This window comes from Myotis myotis, unplaced genomic scaffold, assembly GCF_014108235.1.
Source record: "Myotis myotis isolate mMyoMyo1 unplaced genomic scaffold, mMyoMyo1.p scaffold_m19_p_15, whole genome shotgun sequence".
Classification (NCBI taxonomy): domain Eukaryota; kingdom Metazoa; phylum Chordata; class Mammalia; order Chiroptera; family Vespertilionidae; genus Myotis; species Myotis myotis.
Window position 1 is genome coordinate 37,906,145 of NW_023416319.1, and position 26,008 is coordinate 37,932,152.

General features: G+C 36.1%; 1 protein-coding gene across 1 annotated transcript in view; it reads right to left on the reverse strand.

Moving 5' to 3' along the window:
• Nucleotides 1-26,008, reverse strand: part of CTNNA3 (catenin alpha 3) — a 1,292,302-nt gene that overhangs the window by 128,163 nt on the left and 1,138,131 nt on the right. The window contains exon 14 of the mRNA XM_036336865.1: nt 25,282-25,374. Within this exon, the coding sequence (XP_036192758.1) occupies nt 25,282-25,374 (93 nt within the window). The remainder of the gene's footprint in view (nt 1-25,281; nt 25,375-26,008) is intronic.

A 26,008-nucleotide genomic window follows, 5' to 3' on the forward strand; every position in this document is an offset into this window, starting at 1 on the left:
GAAACAAAACCCAGGCTTGTATGGTCAATTAATCTATGACAAAGGAGTCAGGAATATACAATGGAGAAAAGACAGTCTCATCAATAAACAGTGTTAGGAACATTGGCAGATACATGCAAAAATAAATAAACAAAACCACTTTCTTACATTATATACATAAATAAACTCAAAATGGATTAAAGACATGAAACCATAAAACTCCAAGAAGAAAACATAGGCAGTAATTACTTAACATCAGTCTTAACAATATTGTCATGGATATGGCTCTGCAGGCAAAGGCAACAAAAGGAAAAATAAACTAAAGGGATTTCATCAAACTAAAAGCTTTCGCACAGTGAAAAATCATCAACAAAAGAAAAGGGCAATCTACTAAATGGGAGACGATATTTGCAAATGATTCATCCAATAAGGAGTCAATACCCAAAATATATATAGGACTTACACAATTCAATATTAAAAGCATACTCAAAAAATAAAAATAAAATAAAAACATACACAAATAATCCAATTTAAAATTGGGCAAATGGTCTGAATAGACATTTTTCTGAAGAAGATATACACAGATAGCCAAGAGACTCATGAATAGATGCTCAACACTGCTAATAATTATGGAAATGCAAATCAAATCCAGACTGAGATATCATTTCAAACCTGCCAGAATGGCTATTATAAAAAGTCAACAAGTATCAAGTGTTAGCAAGGATGTGGAGAAAAGGGAATGCTTGGGCACTGTTGGTGAAATTATAAATTGGTGCAGCCACTACAGAAAAGAGTATGGAGGTTTCTCAAATAATTAAAAACAGAACTACCATATGATCCAGCAATTCCATCTCTGAAATAAAAAATACTAATTCATAAAGTTATATGCATCCCTGTGTTCACTGCAGAATTATTTACAACAGCTGAGATATAAAAATAACATACCTGTTCATCGATAGATCAATGGATCACACACACACACACACACACACACACACACACACACACACACTGGAATCACTAGAATATTATTTAGCAATAAAAATAATGAAATCTTGCCATTTGCAACAACTTGGATGGGCCTAGAGGATATTATGTTAAGTAAGTCAGAGAAAGACAAATATATTATTTCATTTACATATGGAATATTAAAAACTATAATTAAAACGAAACAAAAACATACTCACAGGTAGCAAACTATTGGTTGGCAGGGGTATTGGGGAAAAAAAGGTATAGGGGATTAAGAGTTACAAAATTCCAGTTTTAAAATAAATCAATCGTGAGGATGTAATGTACAACATAGAGAATATAGTCAATAATATCATAACAACTTTGTATGGTGACAGATGGTTACTAGACATATTGTGGTGATCATTTTGTTAGTTATCTATACCTTGCCAAATCACTAAACTTTAAAACTAAAATTAATATAGATTATATGTCAACTAAACCTTAATAATAATAAAAAAGATTATAGTATTGGTAAGTGGCAGAGCAGGATGCAAACCCAGAAACTTTGGTCTAGAGTTTTGATCTATCACTATGCCAAGAAACATGAGCACATTTTTCACAGTCTATACCAAAATATGCACCAAGCTTTATATATCACACTAGAGGCCCGGTGCACAGATTCGTGCATTGGTGGGGTCCCTCAGCCTGGTCTGCAGGGATCGGGCCAAAACTGGCTCTCTGACATCTCCTGAGGGGTCCCAGATTGCAAGAGGGTGCAGGCCAGGCCAAGGGACCCCACCGGTGCATTATCGGGGCTGGGGAGGGACTGTGGAGGGCTCCAGAGCATGTCCAGCCTGTCTCACACAGTCCCAATTGGCTGGACCCCAGAAGCAAGCTAACCTACCAGTCGGAGCGTCTGCCCCCTGGTGGTCAGTACGTGTCATAGTAACTGGTCAAACAGTCAAACGAGCAGTCGGACACTTATCATATTAGGCTTTTATTATATATATAGGATGAGTAAAATCATATGATTCTTGAATTTAGTGAATGGTACAAGGGTATATGGTGACAGAAGATTAGACTTTGGGTGATGGGCACACAATGCCATACACAGATGATGCAGTACAGAATTGTACACTTGAAACCTATATAATTTTATTAATGAATGTCACCTAATAAAATTAATAAACAATATTCACCTAGCTATTTCACGGAGCTTAGGCAGAGACCAAGTAAAATATTTTGAGTAAATACATTTCACAGCAATAAACTAACATAAAAATATAAGATCCTCACAATCATTTAATTATCAGAAGCTCTGGAATCCAAATTGCTTATTTTTCACATAAGGAAACTGGGTGCCAGGAAGAGAAATGAAGTGAAAAATATTGTCCTGGTGGTTAGTGGTAGATTTAGTATTCAAATCCATGTGTTACTATAGTAGTTCTCTCTCCCCACAACATTCTTGTGCTTTACTAGCTGTAATTTTTTCATGAAAATTTAATTAAGCAATCATATAAGTTATACTTTTCCTATCCATAAACCTGGAGGAAACACACAGAAATAGAATTTTATTAATAAGTAAGCCATAATTACAATTTTTAAACATATATATTAGGAAATTCCTAATCAATTAATATTATTCATATAGGTGGGTAGCTAAAACTCAACATTCTAAATCAAATGCATGGTGTATGCATATTGAATGAATATTTCTAAAAGGAGAATTATTGTTCTTAACCTTGTGTGTTAACTGAATTTAAGAGCAGCTTTTATGTGTGTTTTTAATAAGCCCAGAGGCATTTGGCAAATAATGTGTTTTTAATATGTCAAAAATATAAATAGTAGGAGATTTTGCCAGAGTTTAGAAAATCTGAAGAGCGGCTGGCAAAAATTCAACTTATTTAAAATTTTGAGAACAAATTCATGAAAAAGGTTTGTGCATTGATATTGTAAGCATACTAAACTGCCATTTCAGAAAACAGTGTGGAGTGTCCTCAAAAAGTGAAAAATGGAACTGCCATTTGACCCAGCGATCCAACTTCTAGGAATATATCCTAAGAAGCTTCAAATACCCATCAGAAAAAAAATATATGTACCCTGATGTTTATAGCAGTGTTATTTACAATAGCTAAGATCTGGAAACAGCCCAAGTGCCCATAAGTAAATGAGTGGATAAAAAAAAAATGTGGTACATTTACACAATGGAATACTAAGCAGCTGTAAAAAAGATCCCTTACCCTTTACGAAAGCATGGAGGGACCTGCAGAGTATTATGTTAATAGCCAGTCAGAGAAAGACAAGTATCACATGATCTTACTCATATGTGAAATCTAATGAACAAAATAAAGTGATACACAAAATAGATTCAGAGACATAGAAGCATGGAACAGATTGTGCAATCTCAGAGGGAAGCAGGGGAGGGGAGGTGGGTAAGAAGAGTTCAACCAAAGAACTTGTACGTATGTATGCATAACCCTGGACACAGACAATAGGGTGGTGAAGGCCTGGGTCAGGGGCGGGAGCAGGCTACAAGAGGTCAATGGAGGAACAAAAGAAGGACACATGTAATACTTTCAACAATAAAGATTTTTTTAAAAAAACACGATATAAGTATCCCAATACTTTTGAAGATGTATGCCTAGCATGGTCATATATTTCCTGTAATATATATTTTAGCTATATGGTTAAGACCAATCCTTTAAAATATTCCCTCTGGTTTCTTTCTCACCAAAACAAGTGGGTTATTATAAATTGTCTTTCAAAATAGACTATGTCAAAAGAGAACATATTTTAACAAGCTTATATGCATATGTTAATCTAAATAGATATATGTACATTTTTAATTTAAATGTTACATAGTTTCAGACTAATTTAAATTTAATTCCATGTTTTCTTTTTATTAAAATATATTTTATTGATTTTTTACAGAGAAGAAGGGAGAGGGATAGAGAGCTAGAAACATCGATGAGAGAGAAACATTAATCAGCTGCCTCCTGCACACTCCCCACTGGGGATGTGCCCGCAACCAAGGTACATGCCCTTGACCGGACTTGAACCTGGGACCCTTGAGTCCGCAGGCTGATGCTCTGTCCACTGAGCCAAACCGGTTAGGGCCCATCATGTTTTCTTTAGATAATTATTACAGGCTATTGAAATACTTTTGTCTTTTGGTCCTGCCAAGGCAGCAAAGATAGAAATCCTCATGTTTTTAAAGTAGCTACACATAAAGGGAAATTCAATAAATACATATTTATAAAGTCTGTAAGAATCTCAAACAAGCTTTAGAAGCCAATTCATTTTTATTCACAAGAGTGCCTTTAGGATTTGACTCAGAACCTAACTTTTACTTTGCTCACAATTTAAGTAACATTGGTTACCTGAATTCCATGTCCCAGTTTATAGCAAATAGAAGTAGACAGGAGGTGTGCTAGTCAGACCCCAAGGAAGAAAAAACAATTCTATCAAAACAGAGACAGAGAGCTCAAGTAATCAGGGGCCTTTCAATTTATGAGTAAGTTTGCCTGCTCATGTCAGGACACCTCCATCCTATTATTGTATTACAGCATAATGCAATTGTGTTTGGTCATAATACTGACAATGGTCACCTCAACATCATCACCCAGCACTGACTAATTTTATACTGATCCTGGAGTATTATGGCACCATTCCTGCTTTCAAGGGACATTCTAGAAAAAAACCTTTTCTATATTCTTCAAAAGTATCAAGGTCATGAAAGACAAGAGAAGGTAACTGTCATAGTCTACAGTGGACTAGAAGATGTCACAACTAAATATAATGCTGAGTCCTGGCTTTCATCCCAAAACAATAAAGAATGTTAGTGCAAACACTGCTGAAGTCTATAGTTTAGTTAGTAGGTAGTAGTATAATGCCAATATTCATTTCTTAATTTTTTTTTTAAATATATTTTATTGATTTTTTACAGAGAGGAAGGGAGAGGGATAGGGAGTTAGAAACAGTGATGAGAGAGAAACATTGATCAGCTGCCACCTGCACACTCCCCACTGGAGATGTGCCCACAACCAAGGTACATGCCCTTGACTGGAGTCGAACCTGGGACCCTTCAGTCAGCAGGCCTATGTTCTATCCACTGAGCCAAACCAGTGAGGGCTCTTAATGTTTTTTTTTAAATTACTTAATGTTTTAAATTTAATTATAGTTGGAATACAACCTTATATTAGTTTCAGAGGTACCACATAGTGATTCAAAATTTTTATTTTTTTTTTAATTAAATCTTTATTGTTCAGATTATTACATTTGTTCCTCTTTTTTTTCCCCCCATAACTCCCCTCCTCCCAGCTCCCGCCCCACCCTCCGCCCTCACTCCCCACCCACTGTCCTCTTCCATAGGTGCACGATTTTTGTCCAGTCTCTTCCCGCATCTCCCACACCCCTTTCCCTCCCAAAAATAGTCAGTCCATTCCCTTTCTATGTCCCTGATTCTATTATGATCACCAGATTATTTATTCACTTGATTCTTAGATTCACTTGTTGATAGATGCATATTTGTTGTTCATAATTTGTATCTTTACCTTTTTTTTTCTTCTTCCTCTTCTTAAAGGATACCTTTCAGCATTTCATATAATACTGGTTTGGTGGTGATGAACTCCTTTAGCGTTTCCTTATCTGTGAAGCTCTTTATCTGACCTTCCGTTCTGAATGATAGCTTTGCTGGATAAAGTAATCTTGGTTGTAGGTTCTTGGTATTCATCACTTTGAATATTTCTTGCCATTCCCTTCTGGCCTGCAAAGTTTCTGTTGAGAAATCAGCTGACAGTCGTATGGGTATTCCCTTGTAGGTAACTGGGTTTCTTTCTCTTGCTGCTTTTAAGATTCTCTCTTTGTCTTTTGCTCTGGGCATTTTAATTATGATGTGTCTTGGTGTGGTCCTCTTTGGATTCCTTTTGTTTGGGGTTCTCTGCGCTTCCTGGACCTGTAGGTCTATTTCTTTCACCAGGTGGGGGAAGTTTTCTGTCATTATTTCTTTAAATAGGTTTTCAATATCTTGCTCTCTCTCATCCTCTGGCACCCCTATAATTCTGATGTTGGTGCGCTTGAAGCTGTCCCAGAGGCTCCTTACACTATTTTCATATTTTCGGATTCTTTTCTCATTTTGCTTTTCCAGTTGGGTGTTTTTTGCTTCTTCGCATTTCGAATCTTTGACTTGATTCTTGCGCTCCTCTGGTCTACTGTTGGGTGTCTGTATAATATTCTTTATTTCAGTCAGTGTATGCTTAATTTCTAGTTGGTTCTTTATCACAACATCGAGGGTCTCATTAGATTTCTTGAGGATCTCACTACATTTATCGGCGGTCTCACCAGTCTTTTCGAGGGCCTTACTAAGTTTATCGGCAGCTTCTAGACAGTTCTTAAGAGACCTTAAAAGTGTGGTTCTGAATTCAATATCCTCCATTGACAGTTTTGTCCTGTTTCTTTGTCTCCGCATTTTTTATGCTTTCTTGGTGCACCCCCTAGTGGTCTTTGTCCGCAGTCTTGTTGCCTTTAAGCCTTGATTGATGTCGGCAATACCGGGGTGATTTGACCTCCAGGCTAACTGGCTATGAGAGTCTGCTGTGTCTGTAGTGGGAGGGCTTCTGTGCTGGATCCCTAGGGCGGTGCTAATCTAGCATTTGCCTGAGGCTATCCGGCAAATGGTTCTGTGCAGGGCTTGGGCGGGGCGGGTCCCCGGGGATCTGAGTATTTCACTTCAGCACTGCGCCTCCTCTGAGTCTGGGTATGATATTCTCTTTCCTCCTAGTTGTAGAATTTCCACTCAGCCAGCCTTCCCGTGGTTCTGGGTGATGTCCGTTCTGTCCTTTAGTTATATCTCTGAAGTGGTTGTTTGAGGCAGCGATCTCCGGCGTTAACCTATCAAAATTTTTAGACCTTACAATGTGATCCCCCACTAATTCTAATCATCTGTCACTGTGCAAACTTATCACAATATTATTGACTATATTCCCCTTTTCCTTTTTACTCATTCCCCCACCCATTCCCTCTGGTAAATATTCCTTTGGTCTCTGTTTCTATGAGACTGTTTTTGTTTGGTTTGGTTTGGTTTTAAATTCCACATATAAGTGAAACCTTATGGCAGTTGTCTTTCAATACCTGACTAATTTCACTAATTCTAGAAGGTACTGGCGAACCTATGACACGTGTGTCAGAGGTGACACACGAACTCATTTTTTTTTTGGTTGATTTTTCCTTGTTAAATGGCATTTAAATATATAAAATAAATATCAAAAATATAAATCTTTGTTTTACTATGGTTGCAAATATCAAAAAATTTCTATATGTGACATGGCACCAGAGTTAAGTTAGGGTTTTTCAAAATGCTGATATGCCGAGCTCAAAAGGTTCGCCATCACAGCTCTAGATCCACTGTTGCCAATGGCAAGGTTTCATTTTTTCTTTTTTTCTTGCTGTGTAATATTCCTTTGTATTTATATACCATTTCTTCTCCATTCATCTATTGATGGGCCCCTAGGTTGCTTCCATATCTTGGTTATTGTAAATAATGCTGCAACGAACGTAGTCTTTTCAACAAGTAGTTCTGGGAAAATGGACAGGTAACATTAAAAAACAACAACTTATATACGAAAACAAACTCAAATGGCTTAAAGACTTAAATGTAAGGCCTGAAAGCATAAAACTCTTAGAAGGAAAGATAGCAAGTAAACTATCTGTCATCAGTCTGTGTAATATCTTTGGATATGCTCCTTTGAGAGAAAGAAATAAAACCAAAATAAACAAATGGGACTACATCAAACTAAAAAGCTTCTGTACAGTGAAGAAAACCTTCAACAAAACAAAAGGCAGCCCACTGAATAAAAGGATATACTTGTAAATAATAGATCCAATAAGGGATCAGTATCCAAAATAAGAAATGTATAGAACTAAAAACAAAAAATAAACAATCTGATCAAAAATGGGCAGAGGATATAAAAAGACATTTCTCAGATTTAACAAGCAGACCGTAGTTTTTCAAGATGTCAACACTAGGAGAAATGGAGTGAAGAGTCTATGGGAACTCTGTGCTAAAATTGCAACTTTTCTATAATTCTAGAAATATTTCAAAATGAAAGATACACAGCCTAAGTACCAAACTTACAATGATTTATTTCTTAGTGGTCACCTTTCTTTTAGTCCACCTCTTACTTTACCCCTTTCCCTCATAAGTGTTTTCCTACAATATACTGTTTATTTTTTAAGCAAACTGTTTAAGTATTGTCTCATATGCACTCAACCATCAGAGCCTCATCTTCCATCTTGGTGCAACTTATTTTCCTGAAGATAGAGTCATCTTCTTAAAAGAAAGTCTGAAATGATTAAAATACCGTTTTTTCCTTGTTAGAGATCTTTTTAGGGAGGAAGTAAAAAAGAGTGAGGGCAAAAATAAGGAAATCATTATCCTAAGATTATAGATACCCACCAAAGTGAATATGAATGTTCACTTATAAACTGAGAAGCTAAGAAGTCTAGTTGCTTTGGGATAACATTATTTATTTTTTTTATTTCCACCCAAGGATATATTCACTGATTTTTAGAGAGAGGGAGGGGAGAAAGAAACATCAATGTGAGAAACATTGATTGGGGTGGTCAAACCCACACCTAGTTATGTGCCCCGACTGGGGATCGAACCTGCAAACCTTTGGCGCACAGGATGACACTCAAACCAACTGAGCCACCCGGCCAGAGTCATAACGTCCTTTCTTAAGCCTTTGCCATGTCTTAAAGCTGTAATAATGACAAGCAACTTTTGATTTAGGATATTTAAATGGGTTTTTATACCACAATAAAATAAGATGTCCAGATTGTTCTTGCTAAGAGGAACTCCATAAGAATAAGGCAGCTAGACAAAGCATCCTGTGCTACATTTCCCTAGATTTATTTCCTCCCCTTTGAGTATGTTTTCCTAATTAGCACTGCCTCTATAAGCTTGGTTTCACTTCAGGATCAGAAGGCCTTTACTTTCCTACTTATCATCTTGTTGCGTGGACAAATAAAATGATTTTTAACTACCTATGGGCAACTAACATGAGAATGAATATATATATATGTGTGTATATATATATATATATATATATATATATATATATATATATATAAATGTTAAACAAAATGTTAAAGATAAAATGCAGTCAGATGCAGAGTATTATGGTCTTGATAAAGAGGCATCTAAAATCTGGCTCATTATTCTTTCCTAGTTATTTCTCACCCTCTATTGTGAGAATCATTTCAGTATCTACCACTGACCACCCAAGCACCTCACTGGACATTATTGTGTCCCAAATATAATCACAGATGACTAAGTCGCAGAGAAAGGGTTTCTTTATTCCAGCTCCCTGAGCACCCACTTCTACATTTAATACTAGGAATGGTGGTGTCTTCAGAAGAGACTACATGTACTTTCAAAATGTAGCCTGACAGACTCCCAAAATGTGCACCATCCAAATGTTACATAAAATACTCTGCAGCAGTAGACTATCCCCGCAAAAGTACATCTATTAGGGTAGCATTCGTTTCAGATCCTTTGCGGTGTGCAGTGCCTTGAAAAATTTACCAGAACCTGAATATGATTTCTAGAATTCTAGATTGCCGTAAAATGCAGGCATATTTATGAAGTAGATATTTCCTGAATAAAAAAGTTTTCTCAATAGTATGTCCTATGTAATAAACAAGTCTCTCAATAGAATTTTGGAATTAAGAAAAATATTTTTAGGAAAAAACTCATCCTGATGAATATGTTTTATTTGTATGCACACCACATATATCTATTTTCTTAAGATTAATTTAGTAAATCTTCAAGTAAATTATAAACTGTTTTCCCAGAGATGAGATCCAATAAATAAAAATAAAATGTTTACGACAATTTATAAAATACAAATTTCAAAGACACATTTCAATTTTATGTATATTATATATCCATCTACTTAGTGCATTTTTTGTGCATTTACATATTGAAGATAATGTGTAACAATCCAGCCAAACGTGAGGTCTTATGGAACAGAACACTGGGATGCTAGTTAGGAATTGGTCTCCAGAAGCCAATTTCTGGACTCTGCTGACAAGAGCGGAATCATCAAGTATTCTTCCAGCAGACGCGATAACGCCTTCCTGGGGCTGTTCATGAGAATTTACAAAGTGAGGCAACATGTGGAAAATCAAGAACAGAAGAACTTACAAAAGAATCACTTCGAACAGTTCCTCTTTTGAAGATCGTGTCTTATAATATTTCAAAGGGACACACACACCCCTAAAATGAGTTTAGAAAGATTTGCCAAACAAGTCAAAATAAGATATTCATTTCAAAACTTTCAGGTTCTGATTTTATTCAGAATTAACAAAATGATTGTGTTAGTGAGAAATAACTCATGGGGAAAAATAAGTGAGGAAGGGGCAGGTGGACAGGAAGAGGACACGTGACGGGACAGAGGACACACTGAGATGAATCTCTAGTGAACATGCGGCCTTTATGGGCATCGTTTTTGCCTCAACATGAATTTCCCATGTAAGAAACTGAGAATTGATGCCTGTTGCTATGATTTAATCAGTTGTCATTCAATCCCTTAGATGATACCAATTCTCAGTACAATTCCAGTGCATCTGGAATAGATTAGAGCTTGTCTGTGTAGTAATATGTAGTATTTTAAGTAATTTGTTTTCTCATTTATAGCATAACATTATTGTTTGCATTTTTTTTGCTTAATTTTTAAAAATTTTATGATCAAGAAAAAAAAAAAAACAAAGGAAAGAAAATATGGGAGAGTATTCCCAGAGATTCACAATGTTGGTGTGTTATTTTGACAATTCAAACAGTTCCCAAAGAATCTAAGTTTAAGTTGATAAAAAATCACTAGTTTATTTTTATATACTTATGCTTATCATTATCCTGCCTATCCTGTTCCTAATTCTCCAAACATCAAAGACTTGATATATCTACTTCTTTCTGTACCACATTGTTAATTCTCAAAGAACTCTTCTCTATATGTGCAATGCAGATAATTCAATTACCTTTTTTAGTGCAGTTCCAAAAATATTGTACATGGGTATTTAAACTAAAATCTGGTACAACTGCTACCTGGGATTCAAAACTGGTAAAACTTCTTTGCTGCTGCAATAATGAAAACACAGCATTAATGGTAACACCTACCCCACATCAGCAGCAAAAACGATGCACTAAGTGTGCATAATCTGAATCCATATGGTCAGCACACACAGGGAATTAAATAAACAAAAGCATAATTCTTCGTGTCTTCCGAGTGTGAATTTGGAGAGGCAAACACCTGGATTACAAAGGCACTTAGCAGCAGAGAAGGCTTTTCCAAGTAAAATTCAACGCAGAAACTAGAAATGAGACTCTCGGCTCAAGAGGCAGCATCTGACACGTGAGCCTCCCTCAGCACTGAGACAGGATGTACAGGAAGCGGTGCCTATGGATAAGCACCAGCAGAAAACGAAATGAAGGTCTCACTGAGTTAGGCTTTCAAAGGTAACATTCCTGGGTGTTTGGAAACACCTTTCAGGAAGATATAGTGCCATTTCTACTGCAGCTGCCTCAATACAAATGGCTCACAAGCAAAATCTACAGTAATTAGAAACATTTTCAAAGTAAAAGATGAGATAGAATGTTTTTGCAAAGGTACTGAAGCATGGGTTTGCACAGGCCTATGAAACTGAAAATAAAGAAATAGGAAAAAAACTTACGTTGCAGCTTATTCTATTTTACCAAGATCAGGAACACACACACACACACACACACACACACACACAGATATATACACACATTCAAAACAAGCAAACAAACTAAAAGGTGGGGGTTGGACTTTATAAAGCAACAACTTATCAACCACTAGCACTGTTATTTTATTTTAAAAAGTACCTATTTTAACATAAAAATAATTAGGAAAAATACAATTGAAAAACACTAACTTTCCCAAGAAAGAATGGCTGGCACTGTGATTGGTTTTACCTTTCCCCTCCCCGCTAGCCCCACTTCAGTGCCATTTGGCAATATCTTGGGACGTTTTTGGTTGTCACAACTGGAGTGGGAGTGCTACCTCAACAGGGTAGAGGCCAGAGAGAGTGCTAAACATCCTACAGCGCACAAGGCACTCCCTCAACAAGGAATCATCTGAGCCAAAGTGGCAATAGTACAATGGTTGAGAAGCCCTGCCTTCCACTGATGTTTTGACCAAGAGTCAGTAGGTACTGGCTCCTACTGATCCCAGTGAGCAGGTTATTTGGGGGAGCTAGTGGTATCTGAAATGCTTGTCAATCTTCTAACTTGTATTTTGCCTTCCATCATTCTTTTCAATAACACCTGACCAACTGAACTGCAGTGGTGAAGTTCTACCCTACCAATTAGAAGCTGACTGAAAAACTGGTCACTGAACTGTGGTTCTATCACTGACATAGATCCCATTTGCTTGTTGGTTTGTATCTGAACTTCAATACAGATAAGGAGGTGATCAGGAAGCAGTGCCCTTTATCATTTGGAAGTAAAATAATATTTTACCAGTTTGATAGAGAATCAGTAGCCTCCATCTAAAGGCTGAAGACAGAAATCTTACACCAGGATTTAAAACATATGCTTTATTAATTATTCAGTAAAAGTATATATACTTTCTATTAGTGTAACTTCTTAGAGATTGGGAAAATGGAATGAATTTTTAATCATGGTTTTCTCTCATTAGTAAAATTATAGTTATTTTTTTCCATAAGACTATTTGGACAATATAGGTGTGCAAAATTGTACATAAACTGTAAACACTACAATGACTTCTTTTCTGTCTACTTTCATACATAGTACTTGTGCATTTATAAAATATTGTTTTATACACAAACGATTTTGAAAGTGATATTTCAGTGGTTATTCTTGAATACTATATATTATGTGATTCTTTCTACAAATTATATTCCATAAATGAGATCATAACATATATATTTTTCAGTTCCTTATTTTTTCAACATCTTAATATAAAGCATCTCAATGCCTATAAAAATGTAGCATTATCACAATTTTACATCCCTCTTATTCCATCGTATATATCCAGTATCATCTATTTACAAGTTTTCAATGGTTATCAGGCATTTTTCATTTATATACATATATGTGTATAGATGTAGATGGATCGGTATATATGTGTCTGAATGTCAGTATGTACATATTTGTGTATTGTGTAGGTTTTGATAGATACCTTTCTGCATTTTTTCAAATATATCTGAAGGAAAATTCTAGAGGATGAAGAAAAAGCACTTTTATAAAGGCTTTCAATGCATAATTTTCAATATCCCTTCAGAAATTTTATTCTCATTAGTATAAACACAAACAGCGTGAAGTGTCCATTTCCCCAAAAACTCTTTCTGCTATTGCTGTTTGTCTTTGCATTTCTTTAGTCTCTGGTGAGATGGAGAAACTGTTTACATGGTTATTATAATATACCTGTGTTCTTTGTAAATATCCTTACCAGGTCCTGTGCTCATTTTTCTAGTGGTGGGGTGGAGCTGGGGGGAGGTGAAGTCACTTTTTCTTACTAATTTAATATGTTTACATACAAATCCTTCCTATAAAAATTGCAATTATTATCTCAAATTGGTGTTTGTCTTTTAATAGTTTTCAGATTTGATTTTTTTTTGTTTTTAGGTTTTGTGTTTTTTTGTTTGTTTGTTTGTTTTGTTTTTATTGCTTAAAGTATTACAAAGGGTATTACATATGTGTCTTTTTTTTCCCCCCGCCCTTGACTATCCCCTGGCCTTTTCAAGAGTAAAGTTTGTCTGTTTTGTTCTTTGTTTTTCTTTCTGTCTTATCATAGTTAGAAAGTCCTTCATTATCCCAAGGTCACACAAATAAATATTTATCCTTTCTTATCTAGTACAGATTGTGTCAGTCATATTCTTCAGTTCATTGCACACTATTATTTTGGCAAATAGAGGTCTCTCCTTACCTCAAGATAACTCCTCCCTCTCCTCCTCCCTTCCTTTCATTCTCATTCCTTTTATTCCCATTCCTTATGCCTGTTTCTCTATTCCTTCCTTGCACATTAGAGCATAAAGTATATATTTTTTATTCTACTCTGGTTAACCTTGACTCAGAGGGTTCATACTTAATTCACTGCATAACACACGAGTCCCTTATGATTAGATATTACTGCATTTTATAAACACTATTATATTAATAAAATTGACCATTAGATACCTATTACTTCCTATCACTGCACTACATACTTTGCATACATTCTTTCTATTACAATACCTTGAAGTAGGTATTATCTGAATTGAAATATACAGAATCATAATCCCAGAGAAATGATAAATCAGCAGGACTGTATGTACCATTATACACACAGAGATGGTGACTCTGAAGTCAGGGCTCTTTCGTCCACCTCTCGGTGTCTCTTCTAGGAATAAAAGCAAACAGAACCAAGGGGGTCTGGCATATTTTCACAAACTATGTGTTGGAAATAAAATTCCTTTTCTCCATCATACCATGTACGTAATTTTAGGAAATTTTAGTAACAGTCCTTCTTCATCATTTCACAGAACTACACTGAACCATCGCTACACGCATGGCTGTACAATTGCAGGCAAATGGATGCGGGCAGCAGGTGTGTAACAGCTTTGATTCTGCTTCTGTACAGCTCAATTTCAACACGGAGATTCCTGCCATTTTGAATGAGATTTTCAGGCCAAAAGTCTGTATCAGTTTTAATCTCCCACAGATCTAGCACACTTTGCCAGGAGTACAGAGACAGGTTTTATTCAAACAGTTCCATCTCAAGCCTGGACTGCAGGAAGGGTGGCTGCATTGTGCAGTGGGAGGAGCAGGGCACAGGCAGGTCCTTGAGACAGGCGCACCTGGGTCAGTCTCAGTCTGTCGCTCACATGGTGTGATACTGGGCACTAAACCTCTCTATCTCTTTTTCTATATTTTTGAAATGACTATAATAGTTTCTACCTCAAAGGGTGGTTTTGAAGGGTATTTAATAAAATTAAAGAGTCTGATACATATTAAGCATTAAGTAATTATGTTTTTGCTGCCATTATTATCATAAATCATCATCATCATAATTATCATCATCATCAGAGTAGACAAATAATTATGATATGCTAGCTAGGCATACCCATATGCTTTATAGATGAAGGCACAATTTCAAAGTATATTTGGGAAATATTTTTAATCCAGGAGGATATTTTCTTGTCCCATTGACTTCTCTATGGAAGGGCATGCTAATCTCCACTGCCCTGAAAGTATACGTCAGGTACCAATTCTGTGATCTTGGTGTCCTAAGAGTCACATCTGTCTACTTTCGGTATATAAAATTTGTCCTTAATTTAATAGGCTTATTAAAGGTACGTATCTATGAAAGAGGTGGAAAATGCCAATTTTAGTACAACAGGGCATTGGAAGAATTTTGAAAATTGACATTATAAAATTCAATGTTGGTAATATGTAAAACTTTAATGTTCCATCAGAAAGCCAGTAAAAGGAAAATATGTGTTACTGCTAGTTTTAGAGGATTTTTCTGTCTTTTAAAAGTCTAACCTTTGAGTCAATTAAAACTATAAAGCATTTTGCTGCTATTTAGGTTCTCCCCTCTCCTCTGCAAACAGGTGTTTGTAAGTAGATGGGTTTGGACCTCTAGTTAAGCCTGAGAAAGAGGAGAGGAGAATAATATAGCTGTTACTTTTTTATTTGAAACATCAGCTGATGATAGCTAGAGAGCAAAGAGATCCACACCTTCCAAATTGTTGCTTTGAAAATACATAATTTACATTTTACAAATTCTCTGTCCTGATTAGTCTCATGTCTACACATCCCAGACAAAGACGTGCTATACAGTTTCAAGTCTTAGATTTCTAGAAACTACACAAATTCCCTACGTGGAAATGCGCTTGCCTTCATTAGAGTGCAAGGTGAATATTTTTCTATCCAGGAGGTGATATTTTCACTTTTCTCTTCTGCTAACTATATATTTCCCTGTATACACTCCAATGGCTACATCTTAGTTTGTAAGCTCCAAGTGACCAGGACCATGAGTTATACAATAAGGGCTTTCCAAACATTTCTTGGATGCAGATGACTCTTAGCCTTCCCTGGCAACAGTCTGGCATTGATTTTCTATACTATTCTATTTTCTGTGCCTATCTTAATATCCAACACACCCGATATCTCCATATAACCTGATTTGTTTCCCCTAGAATTTCCACCCAAGGAAACAACACAGAGTGTCTTTTATTTACAGCAGACACATGACTCAAGGGCAACCCATCCAACAAATTACCTAGAAACTCAGGATAGCCTTTTCAAAGAGCTTTGACCACAGGAGAAACTCATATAGGTTGGTCAATCAAACTGGCTCTCTCCACAAAATGTTCTGGAAAATATGAAGAAGACTAATCAGGAGAGTGAATATTGCCAACCTGTAATGTTAGGAGAGATGTCAGAAACGTGCACCCATTCAACAAATACGGCTGATGTTAACAATGACAGTGGTATTGGTGGTGATGATGGTTACTTAAGTTTGACCAGTTAACTATGTGCTGCTTATTACAAATATTAACTCATAAGCTTAATGATAATCCTTTAATATAAGTCCATATTTACAATAAGCAAACTGAGACATGGAGAAGTTAACTTGTTCAATCTCAATAGCTATAAGTAGCATAGTCAGGATTCAAACTTAGGGGTTGGGTTCTAGAAAGTGTGTTTTCTTTCTTTGAATTATCTTAGAATCGTAAGTCTGGAGACATGTCCTGGGATAACATTTTTTAAAAATCCCTGTTTCTTAACAAGTACATGAACTTGATAGAGATGATGGTTCCACATTAAGGGAAATATCTGTGTTCTATGTCCATTTATATTTATGACATTTCAAGGATATCTTTCTTAGGTATGTCCAGTGCTGCAACCTATACAGCTCATTATAATACACACATAATCACATTTCTAAAGAATAAATGTAGGTTAAAATTAACTCACTGATTAAAATATGCATATATTTAGGACTAGCTTTAGACTGTGGTACTTTCAGTGTGCAGATAATTTTTAGACTAGCAGAGGATTATTTAAAATAATATTTTATTTTGAGCTTCTTTTTTTACTACCTTACTTGGTAAACATTATCTTTAATAGGCAAAAAGTAGACATATAGTTAATATTTCACCCAAGACTAATAACTCAAAATCAGTTAATTTGTATATATATAAATTTTTAACAGTAAATTCAGAGAATGGGCAAAAGGGCAGTACTTGGGAGCCAGATATCTATCAAAAACCCTCTAAACTCAAAAAGGCAAAGGACAGCCTAAACAACAGCCTCAGAAAAATTTATCAAGTGACTATCATGTGGGCAATTGTTCATTGACACTGTTTTTAAAAAATATTATCCTATTTATTTTGTAGACAAATTATATATTGGTTAGATACAAATGGAGTATCTGAAACAACTCCCTCCCCCCCAAATTTGCTGAGCATCTTTCTTTACTTAAAGCACATTTATGGTCAAAATCATTTATTCATTCAGTAAATATTTATAATATATTGACTATGTGCCCAGTACTGGCTTAAGAATGGAGAGTGCATAATAGAGAAAAAAATATTAATATCTTTAAATTTACTACCCAGTAGATGGTCTATACGTGGGCTTGCAATTTTAAGCAGGGTGGTCAAAGGTGGCCTTCCATTAAAGGAGATAGTCCAATGAGTAAATGTGTCAGCAAAGAGATTGGGGAAGGATAAGGTTTAAAACTAGATATGAAGCTATCAATGTCTTTGAAGAAAAAAAATAGTCACCACATAATATATAAAACATCACTGTAAGTTTAGAAGGTTGTAAATTTGTAATATAAAGCTATGCATGTAAGATGACTTCCAGTCTAGTTTGTAAATTTTATATATACCTACTTGACATCTTCATTGGGTTGTCTAACAGACTTTTTAGATTACATATATCCAAAATTAATTATCTTATCTTCCACCATTCTCAATCTGCTTAATTCAGTCTCCCTCAAATCATTATAAATGGCAAGTCCACATTCTCAGTTCTCCACCCAGAAATCTTGAGTTGTCCTTGACTTCTTTCTCTCTCTCATATACAATGTCTAACTCTTCAGCATATTCAGTTGACTCACCCATCATCACATATGCTCAGTCAACATATTTGAACCTCTCCACTTCCCATTAGCTTGACTGGACTTTAGACAGGCTTTATCCCGACTCTAGACCCCTAATCTCCCTTTTCTGAAAGCCTAACTTGTAATTGTAAATTCTTTCTTTGCCCCTTTGAAATATAAAAATGTTTAAATGGTTCTTGTCACTTTCATAGCCCAGGACTATCTTTCACAAGGACCAAGGAACCATCCCCGTGTGAGATGCAATCATCAAAGAAGATAGAGCCCCTATCTCCCAGTCTCTGTGGGAGAGCAGGAGCCTAACTTTAGAGGGCACCTTGCTCCCCATTGTAAAACTGCCTCTTGTCACAAAGGCAGAGAAAAGTCACGTTTCCTTGGGTAAAGCCAATTAGCAAACACAGACGGCCTACCATCCCCCTCACCTTACCTATGAAAAATCTTCAGCCTTGTTTCAGCAGGACTGAACTGATACTGACTTCTGGTCTCTTTCCCCTGTTAGCTATTCACTGGCTAATTATTATTAACTATTAATACCATTGAATAAAGTCGTCCTTCTCTGTTTAACTTTGTCCAGGATGATAGTAGTGATAGTGGAGGTGGTAAAAAGATAGACAAGCCTGGAAAATATTTAGGATAGCAAAACAGAACATGTTGTCTAATTAGCTGTGGGAAGGACTATAAAATTATTCTGGGGTTCAGACTTTGTACAACCAAATGTATAGAAGTGCAGAAGGAATAGTTACGGGGCAAGATGACGCATCCAGTTTTGGAACAGCAAGTGCCACAGGTTTCTGAGTCATCTGAGAAGAAACTTACAGACCCCTACAAATATGCAGCCAGACTCAGAAGAGAGCGCTTGCCTAGGTGATATTTGAAGTGTTAGGGCTGTATGAGCATGTGCAGGAAGAGTATAGTTCACAATTCATAGTGAACTACAGGGCTTACATCAGCATCTAGTGAATCCTAATGCTTACGAAGTGGATAGAGAAAGAGCAAACACTAAATTACTGAGAATGAACACTCAGAAAGATAGGAAAGCAGAGTTATTGCCAAACACACAATTGAAATTATAGAAACTAATGATGAGGGAATGCACTGCCTAGTGTGTCGCCACTGAATAATGTAATTTAATCCAGGTTTACCCCAGCTGTGTTTTTCACAGTAACCTAAACCAAATTATATCACGAAGAAGGTAATGAGGTCATTTCTCTCTATATGCTGCAGGGTAATTCAGTATAAATTTGACTTATTGAGAGTGCATTCTGATAAGTAGGGCCTATTAAAATGTTTCCATTTTTAAAATAAACCACTCTACCATGGCATGTTTTCTATTGTCATGATAGAGAATATTCAGCTAACTACTTGCTGAAAAGTAGCAAGGAGAAACTTTCCCCACCACCAACATGAAATTAGTGCACTCGTGGCTTCTGTGTTTTTTTTTTTTTTTTTTTTTTTTATCATGAAGAATCATCTCCAGTATTTTAAGGTTTGAAGTGCTCCATTTCATTTTCTGCTGTTGACATTTTGAGGTTGTGTTCAGTAACCTAGGCAACTGTTCTTATTTCTGTCATAATTTACTTCTATTTATAGAGCTTATAGAGATTCAATGGCCTCAAACATAGTTTTTAAGACAGAGCAGGTTTACAAACTATTGACTCTTAAGTGAATATGATATTAAAGATATGACAAATTTTAGTCATCATACAAATAAAGACTACATGTTACAATTTCTTTAATTTGGATCATTGATAAATATGAATAATGTATCACTTAAAAGGTGCCATAATAATTTCAATCATAGTTATGATAATGTTAACTTTTAAGTGTTTTATTTTTAATATTATGATTCATTAAACTGAATTTTAGCAATTAGAGGCCACAACTTCAAATACCTTCAAGTAAAAACGTGGCCTTGCACAGTACTAAAATGAGTTCCCTTTTCATGTTTCATCTGCTGGACACTATGAGCAACATTTAAATTGTGTGAGATGGAAACAAAATCCTTGATTTAATTTTTAGGCCTTATTAGCTTTCAAGCTATCTGGGCAGAGGGAAAAATTACTAGAATATAGAGAGGATCCCCCCTCCCCCAAATGTATACAAACTTTTGTGTAGCTCAATTTTGAAAATGAAATGTATTTTAATAAACACTGCCTTTACAATTATTCAAAGTGTGTATATATATTTTTAGGGACACTGAATATATTCTTCATGGACAGGGTTAGAGAAGGATAGAGTGATTTTAAATGACTACTTGCAAAACTGTCTTCACATGTATCCTATAAATAACAGAATGCCCTTATTTTTTAAAAATACACATTTTTATTGATTTTAGAGGGCTACAGAGATAGAAACATTGATGAGAGATAAATATCATTGATTGGTTACCTCCTGTACACCCCCTACTGGGGATCCTGCAACTTGGGCATGTGCCCTGACCAGGAATCAACCAGAGACCTCTTGGTTCACAGATCGAAGTACAATAACTGAGCCACACCAGGTGGGCCAGAATGCCTTTTTCCCCTTTTTATGAGTATGTATCATAAACCTAGGCAATTAAGTCAAATATAATTGATGAAGGTAACTGAGGACTCAAGACAGAAACTAATGAATCACCAAAAAACCTCCCATTGTCCAGCCAGGCTTTCAATAATAAAGAAAAGAGAGAACAATAATCTCATCAGATTTTCTGTTTTATCCCACTATCAAGAGTTGCTTTTTGTGATCACTACTTCATTTTTACATTATTTATGTGACTACTGCTACTGTTGTCCCTATTGCAAACAATAAACTAGTAAACATTTCTAGAAGTTAGGAACATTCCCTGTAATGAAATATCAGAGAAGCTGATGAGACAAGAGATTGGCTGAGGAGTAACTTCCTCTATCTTCTGGATTCTATGCTTGCAGACCTCAGATCATTACCCTATAAGGTCTTCTGCTGGATGACTACTTGACGGTTGTTACTCCATTTTATCAAGGCAAAGTCATTCACCCGCAATACTTTCAGGTCAATAATAATCAATAAACTGATTTTGTTACTGGAAGTATTAGAAATTTGTAAGACTTAAATAGATCTGATACTAAGGTTTATGGTTTTTAGCTTTACAAGTCTCCTTTATAGTAGAAGAATTATAATATTGACTGTAGCAAGAATTGGGCAATGAGATCTTAAGGGATGATGAGATTATACCCAAGTTTATAAGTGTGCTATACTGGAAAAAGTGTGGTTGGTGCCAGAAGACCTGGAATACGGTCCCAGCCAACCTGACTTACCTAAACCACTGAAATCTTGAGACTAATTAATAAAATAAAGAACAAAAAATTAAAAACCAAACCCAGAATTTTACTTAAATAAGACATCAATTTAAATTTATTCTGTAAACTTTAAAGTATTAAAGGATAACCGGCTTTTCTCTGTTCAAATAGAAAATATCACTTAACATGTGATTAATATAATCTTTTAGGAAGCTTTTAGGATTTACAAAGAACTTTTATCAATAGTTTTAGGACTTTGATTATTTTAATATGAGTTTATTTTCTAATCTCTTTCAAATTTAAGTTTTTAATAGAAAATATATCTATTTTTTTTCTTTGCTTAGAGCATGAAAACAAACAAATAATGAGCTCTTTGAAGAATGATTTCTAAACATGTAGCAAACTCATACTCCTGTATTGTATTCACTGTGGAGTGCCTGATCACTGGATATAACCACTGCATTGGTCCAGTAAGTATTCATGTTTGATAATTAAGATAATCACTAATTTCTACTGCTGTTCCTCTGCCACTTCATAAGGCATGCACGATTGGTCCTTTAGTATTTCCCTCTCATTGACTGCGGACTCTAAGCCATTATTTGTTGGTTTTAGACCTTTACAGTGCCCAGTGGCATTTTCAACTGATGACAGCAATAACAGATGATGCTGAGCCAAAGCTACTGGGAGTGAAATGCAGAAAGTAAAATGATAATAAATAACTGTCACTCCATTACTAAACAGTTTCTAAAATTGGTTCTAGTGCATATTTGATATGTCAGTTTCTATAATACTAGAACCAAAAAGGCCTTAGTAATATAAGCAAACAAAAAGAACCCAAACACTTGTCTTGTGCAGTGACCAAGAATTCCTCAATGATCATGGCACATGTACTCAAATAATTCTCAACAGATTCTATTTCATAATTTTTTTGGTATCTTCTCAATTTGTTGGTACCTGGCAAATGTATCAATAGTACACTCAGACCAATGAATGAAAACTTTAAAAATGCTGGATAGAATACAAACCCAAAGTCTTTAATGGCCGTAATACTAAACATATGAATATATCCTAGGCACAGATATGTAATGATAAGAAATATAGGACTATAGAAGATGCCTGGGAGAAATCATAAAACCTGCCTAAACATGATCTTGGTTCTAGTCAGGTGATCTGGTGGGAGACAAATTTGAGCTATCCTTCTTAGCCAGCTATCTCATAAAATTCAGGTATGAGAATGGAATCTGTTGTAATAAACTCACAACATATATATTCAAGGATGTTATTGTGTTAAATTACTCATACTATACAATAATTGCTTCTTAAATTTAAATCCCACCTCCCTTTTTCAGACCACTGTGGCATCCTTCATTTTGTTCTCTTTCATTCCATCAATGATGTATCACATTTGTTGTAATGATCATTACTTTTTTTTTTTTTTTTTTGATTTTTAGTAAAAGATTCATTCTATTAACTCTATGACCTAAGTGAACTGATATGTAGCAATCAACAAAGTTCTTAGTCTGAAGACATAATCCACTTACTAGGTAAGTTATATAGATCTCAGCCTCAGTGATCTTGTTAGTAAAACTAGGAAAATAATAGCAATACAACAGAATGAATGTGATGATTAAATGAACAGTATATGTGAAGAGACTACCTTTTCTTGTCTTTCTCCAAAAGCAGAGACTTAGAATGAAATGTAGTTTATTTTTTGAATAGATCTTAGATAGTAGAACTGGGAGACTGGGAAGGATGAATCAGGAAATAAAGACCACTGCAAGTTGTCTTAACAACCTGGTCAATGCTGTAGGAATTGGGGCTTGATCCCCCAGCGAAACTCTTGAATATCTGTAGAAAACGAATTTCAAAAAGGTCCATCCAAGGAATGAAAGAATACTGCTCAAGGTTTGCTCTGTGGGGTGTTAGTGACTCACATAAGCTTGTGTATGAATTAGAATATCTGAGCAGCTTCCTGGGGGTTTCCTCATAGCAATTGCAGGGAAGCCTCAAGGCAGGAGGTGAATAACATCTAAGCCATTTGAAACATATGCAAGGGAGATTTACGACAGCAGTAGGCGGCCAGGTTGAATATAATGTCACTCCCAGTTGATGGTCAGAGATCTATCTTGTCACTAGACTGAGGTGAGGCTGTCACCCAGGATCATTCAAAATGAACTGGATCATCAGGGGAATGTGCTTAGTGGAACACAAATCTTGGATTCCGAGCGGTTTCAAGGTGATTTCCACAAGATTAGAGACGGTGGCCTCTATGGAAGATGGTTTAAGATCCAGGACCACAAATACCATCTATGCCATGACCTACAGTGGCCAGGAGGTCATCTATCTGGCCCATCATCCCACTCAAGAATAAAAACACAAATAAAAATGGTAGTAATAAGAATCTTATCTTAGCATATCATTTTATAGTTTATAAAACTTTATAAACATTATATGCAGTATCGTCTTTGGTGTTACCAGTGATTCTATGAGAAGGTATGATATTATTCTCCTTATTTTTCAGAGAAGGGATTTTAAACTTTTTGAATTTGGAGGGTTTTAACCAAGATTCCTTGTCTTCATGTCATCAGGCAGAAAGAGAATCAAGTCATGTTTTGTCCTAATCCCATCATCCTAAAAGTTGCCTGTATTTTAACAAAATTTCCTCCTGTCAATTCCTTTGTAAGTCCTAACACCTGCCTGCCACTTCCAGTTGTCAGCAGCAGCCCAAGTGAACCACTCACTCATATCACTGAAAGCATGAGCAAATTTTACCATTAGCAAAATTTATTTGCAATTCCACTACCATTTGTAGTGTTTGATCTCTTACCAAGAATGCCTACTAGATCTGAAGAAAACTGTCTTCAGATGCTGTGTCACCCCGGACAGTTCCTAACATGAAGAAATGGAAACTCAAGAAAAGCAACATTTCTAATAAAACGAAAGTGTCATGACACATATACCAGTCCTAAGTTATCTGAAGATTTGAAAATATGTAACTTAACTAAATTTCTCTCTTTCCATCCATCTCCAAACTTTAGGTCACCTATTAACTAGTAGTAATAATGAAAATGATGATAATTATACTATTGCTATAGCTACTATAAGGAATAGTAACTGATCACTGAGAACTGACTGTGAGCTAGGCATATGTTAAATGTTCTGTTAACTAACTTAGTTAATTCCCACAATAATCCTTATATAGAGTATTGTAATTATCCTCACTTTACAAATAAGAGAATGGAGGTAGAGAAAAGCTAAGTGAGTTTCCCAAATAACACAGAAAGGACGTGGCTGATTCGATGTGGTCCCAGCAGACTTAGCCACTGTGCTATCCTGCCTGGCTCTCCGACCCAAGTTCTGTAGTCTGGTCTACAGTTGTAAGCTGTCAGTGTCTGGGAAACCAGACTTTCACAAATTCGCAAGCAGTGGGTGTAAAGTGAAATACAGCGTCTCAGAGCAATTGAGAAAGTGATTAACATCTTTGGAGGGTGTGTGTGTGTGTGTGTGTGTGTGTGTGTGTGTGTGTGTGTGTGTGTGTTAAGGGTAGGGGATGAAAAGGGCATTGCAGAGAGAAAGAAATGTAGAGAATTGCCTCAGAAGTGTTTCCTCCCCCACCCAGATTTCAGAGTATATTTACAACTTCTTAGTTCCTCCTTTCTACTACAAACAAACATGTACACATCTCACTTTTATGTTCCCATGACTGCTATAAAGATCAAGAGTGTTATCAGGTGATTCACTACCTGACCAGACACAGCCTCCCCGTGTGCTCTCAAGGGGGAGGAAATCATTCCCGCATGCTGCCTCTCCTGCATGCGGAGGCTCTTCTCCCCGACTTTGCAAAAGAATCTCCAGATCCAGGAGTCCCAGCCGGGACAGGCTGCCTCAATTGACCGGGAAAGGGCACAGTACACACATCTCCCCCCAAAGAGGTGACATACCCGGTCCGTTTTTCCTTCGGTCTGAAGGCTGGTGTGGCTGCGGACCTCATGATCCTCTTCCAGGTCAGAAACATCCTCTAGTTCCTCTGGGGTCTGTGAACAGAGAGCAAAACATCGCTGATGGGAATGCAAAATGGAAAGCAGTCTTGCAGTACCTCAGAAAGGAAGCACGGGGACCAATATGCCCCAGCAATTCCACTCCTAGGAAAATACCCAAGAGAAATGAAAACATATATCTGCCAAACACTTGTAAACAAATGTTCACAGCAGCACCAATCATAATAGGCAAAATGTGGAAACAAGTCAAACAGATATCTACTGATAAATGGATAAACAAAATGTAGTAAATTCATTTAATAGGATATGATTTGGCAGTGAAAAGGAATGAAATACTGATACATGCTGTTACATGGAACATGGGTGAACCTTGAAAATATTACAGTAAGAGAAAGAAGTCAATTACAAAAGACTACATATTATATGATTTCATTTATATGATATGTCTAGAATAGGCAAATCTATAGATAATAGTTCCTAAAGGAAGGAGTGGGTGAGGAGGGTGTAGGCAGGACTGCTAATGGGTATGTGGTTTCTCCTTGGTTGATAATAATGTTCTGGAATTAGATGGTGGTAATGGTTACACAATCTTGTGAATATAGTAAAAAACACTGAATTTCACACTTTAAAATGTTTAAATGAGTGGTGCATGATTACATCCAAATTCATT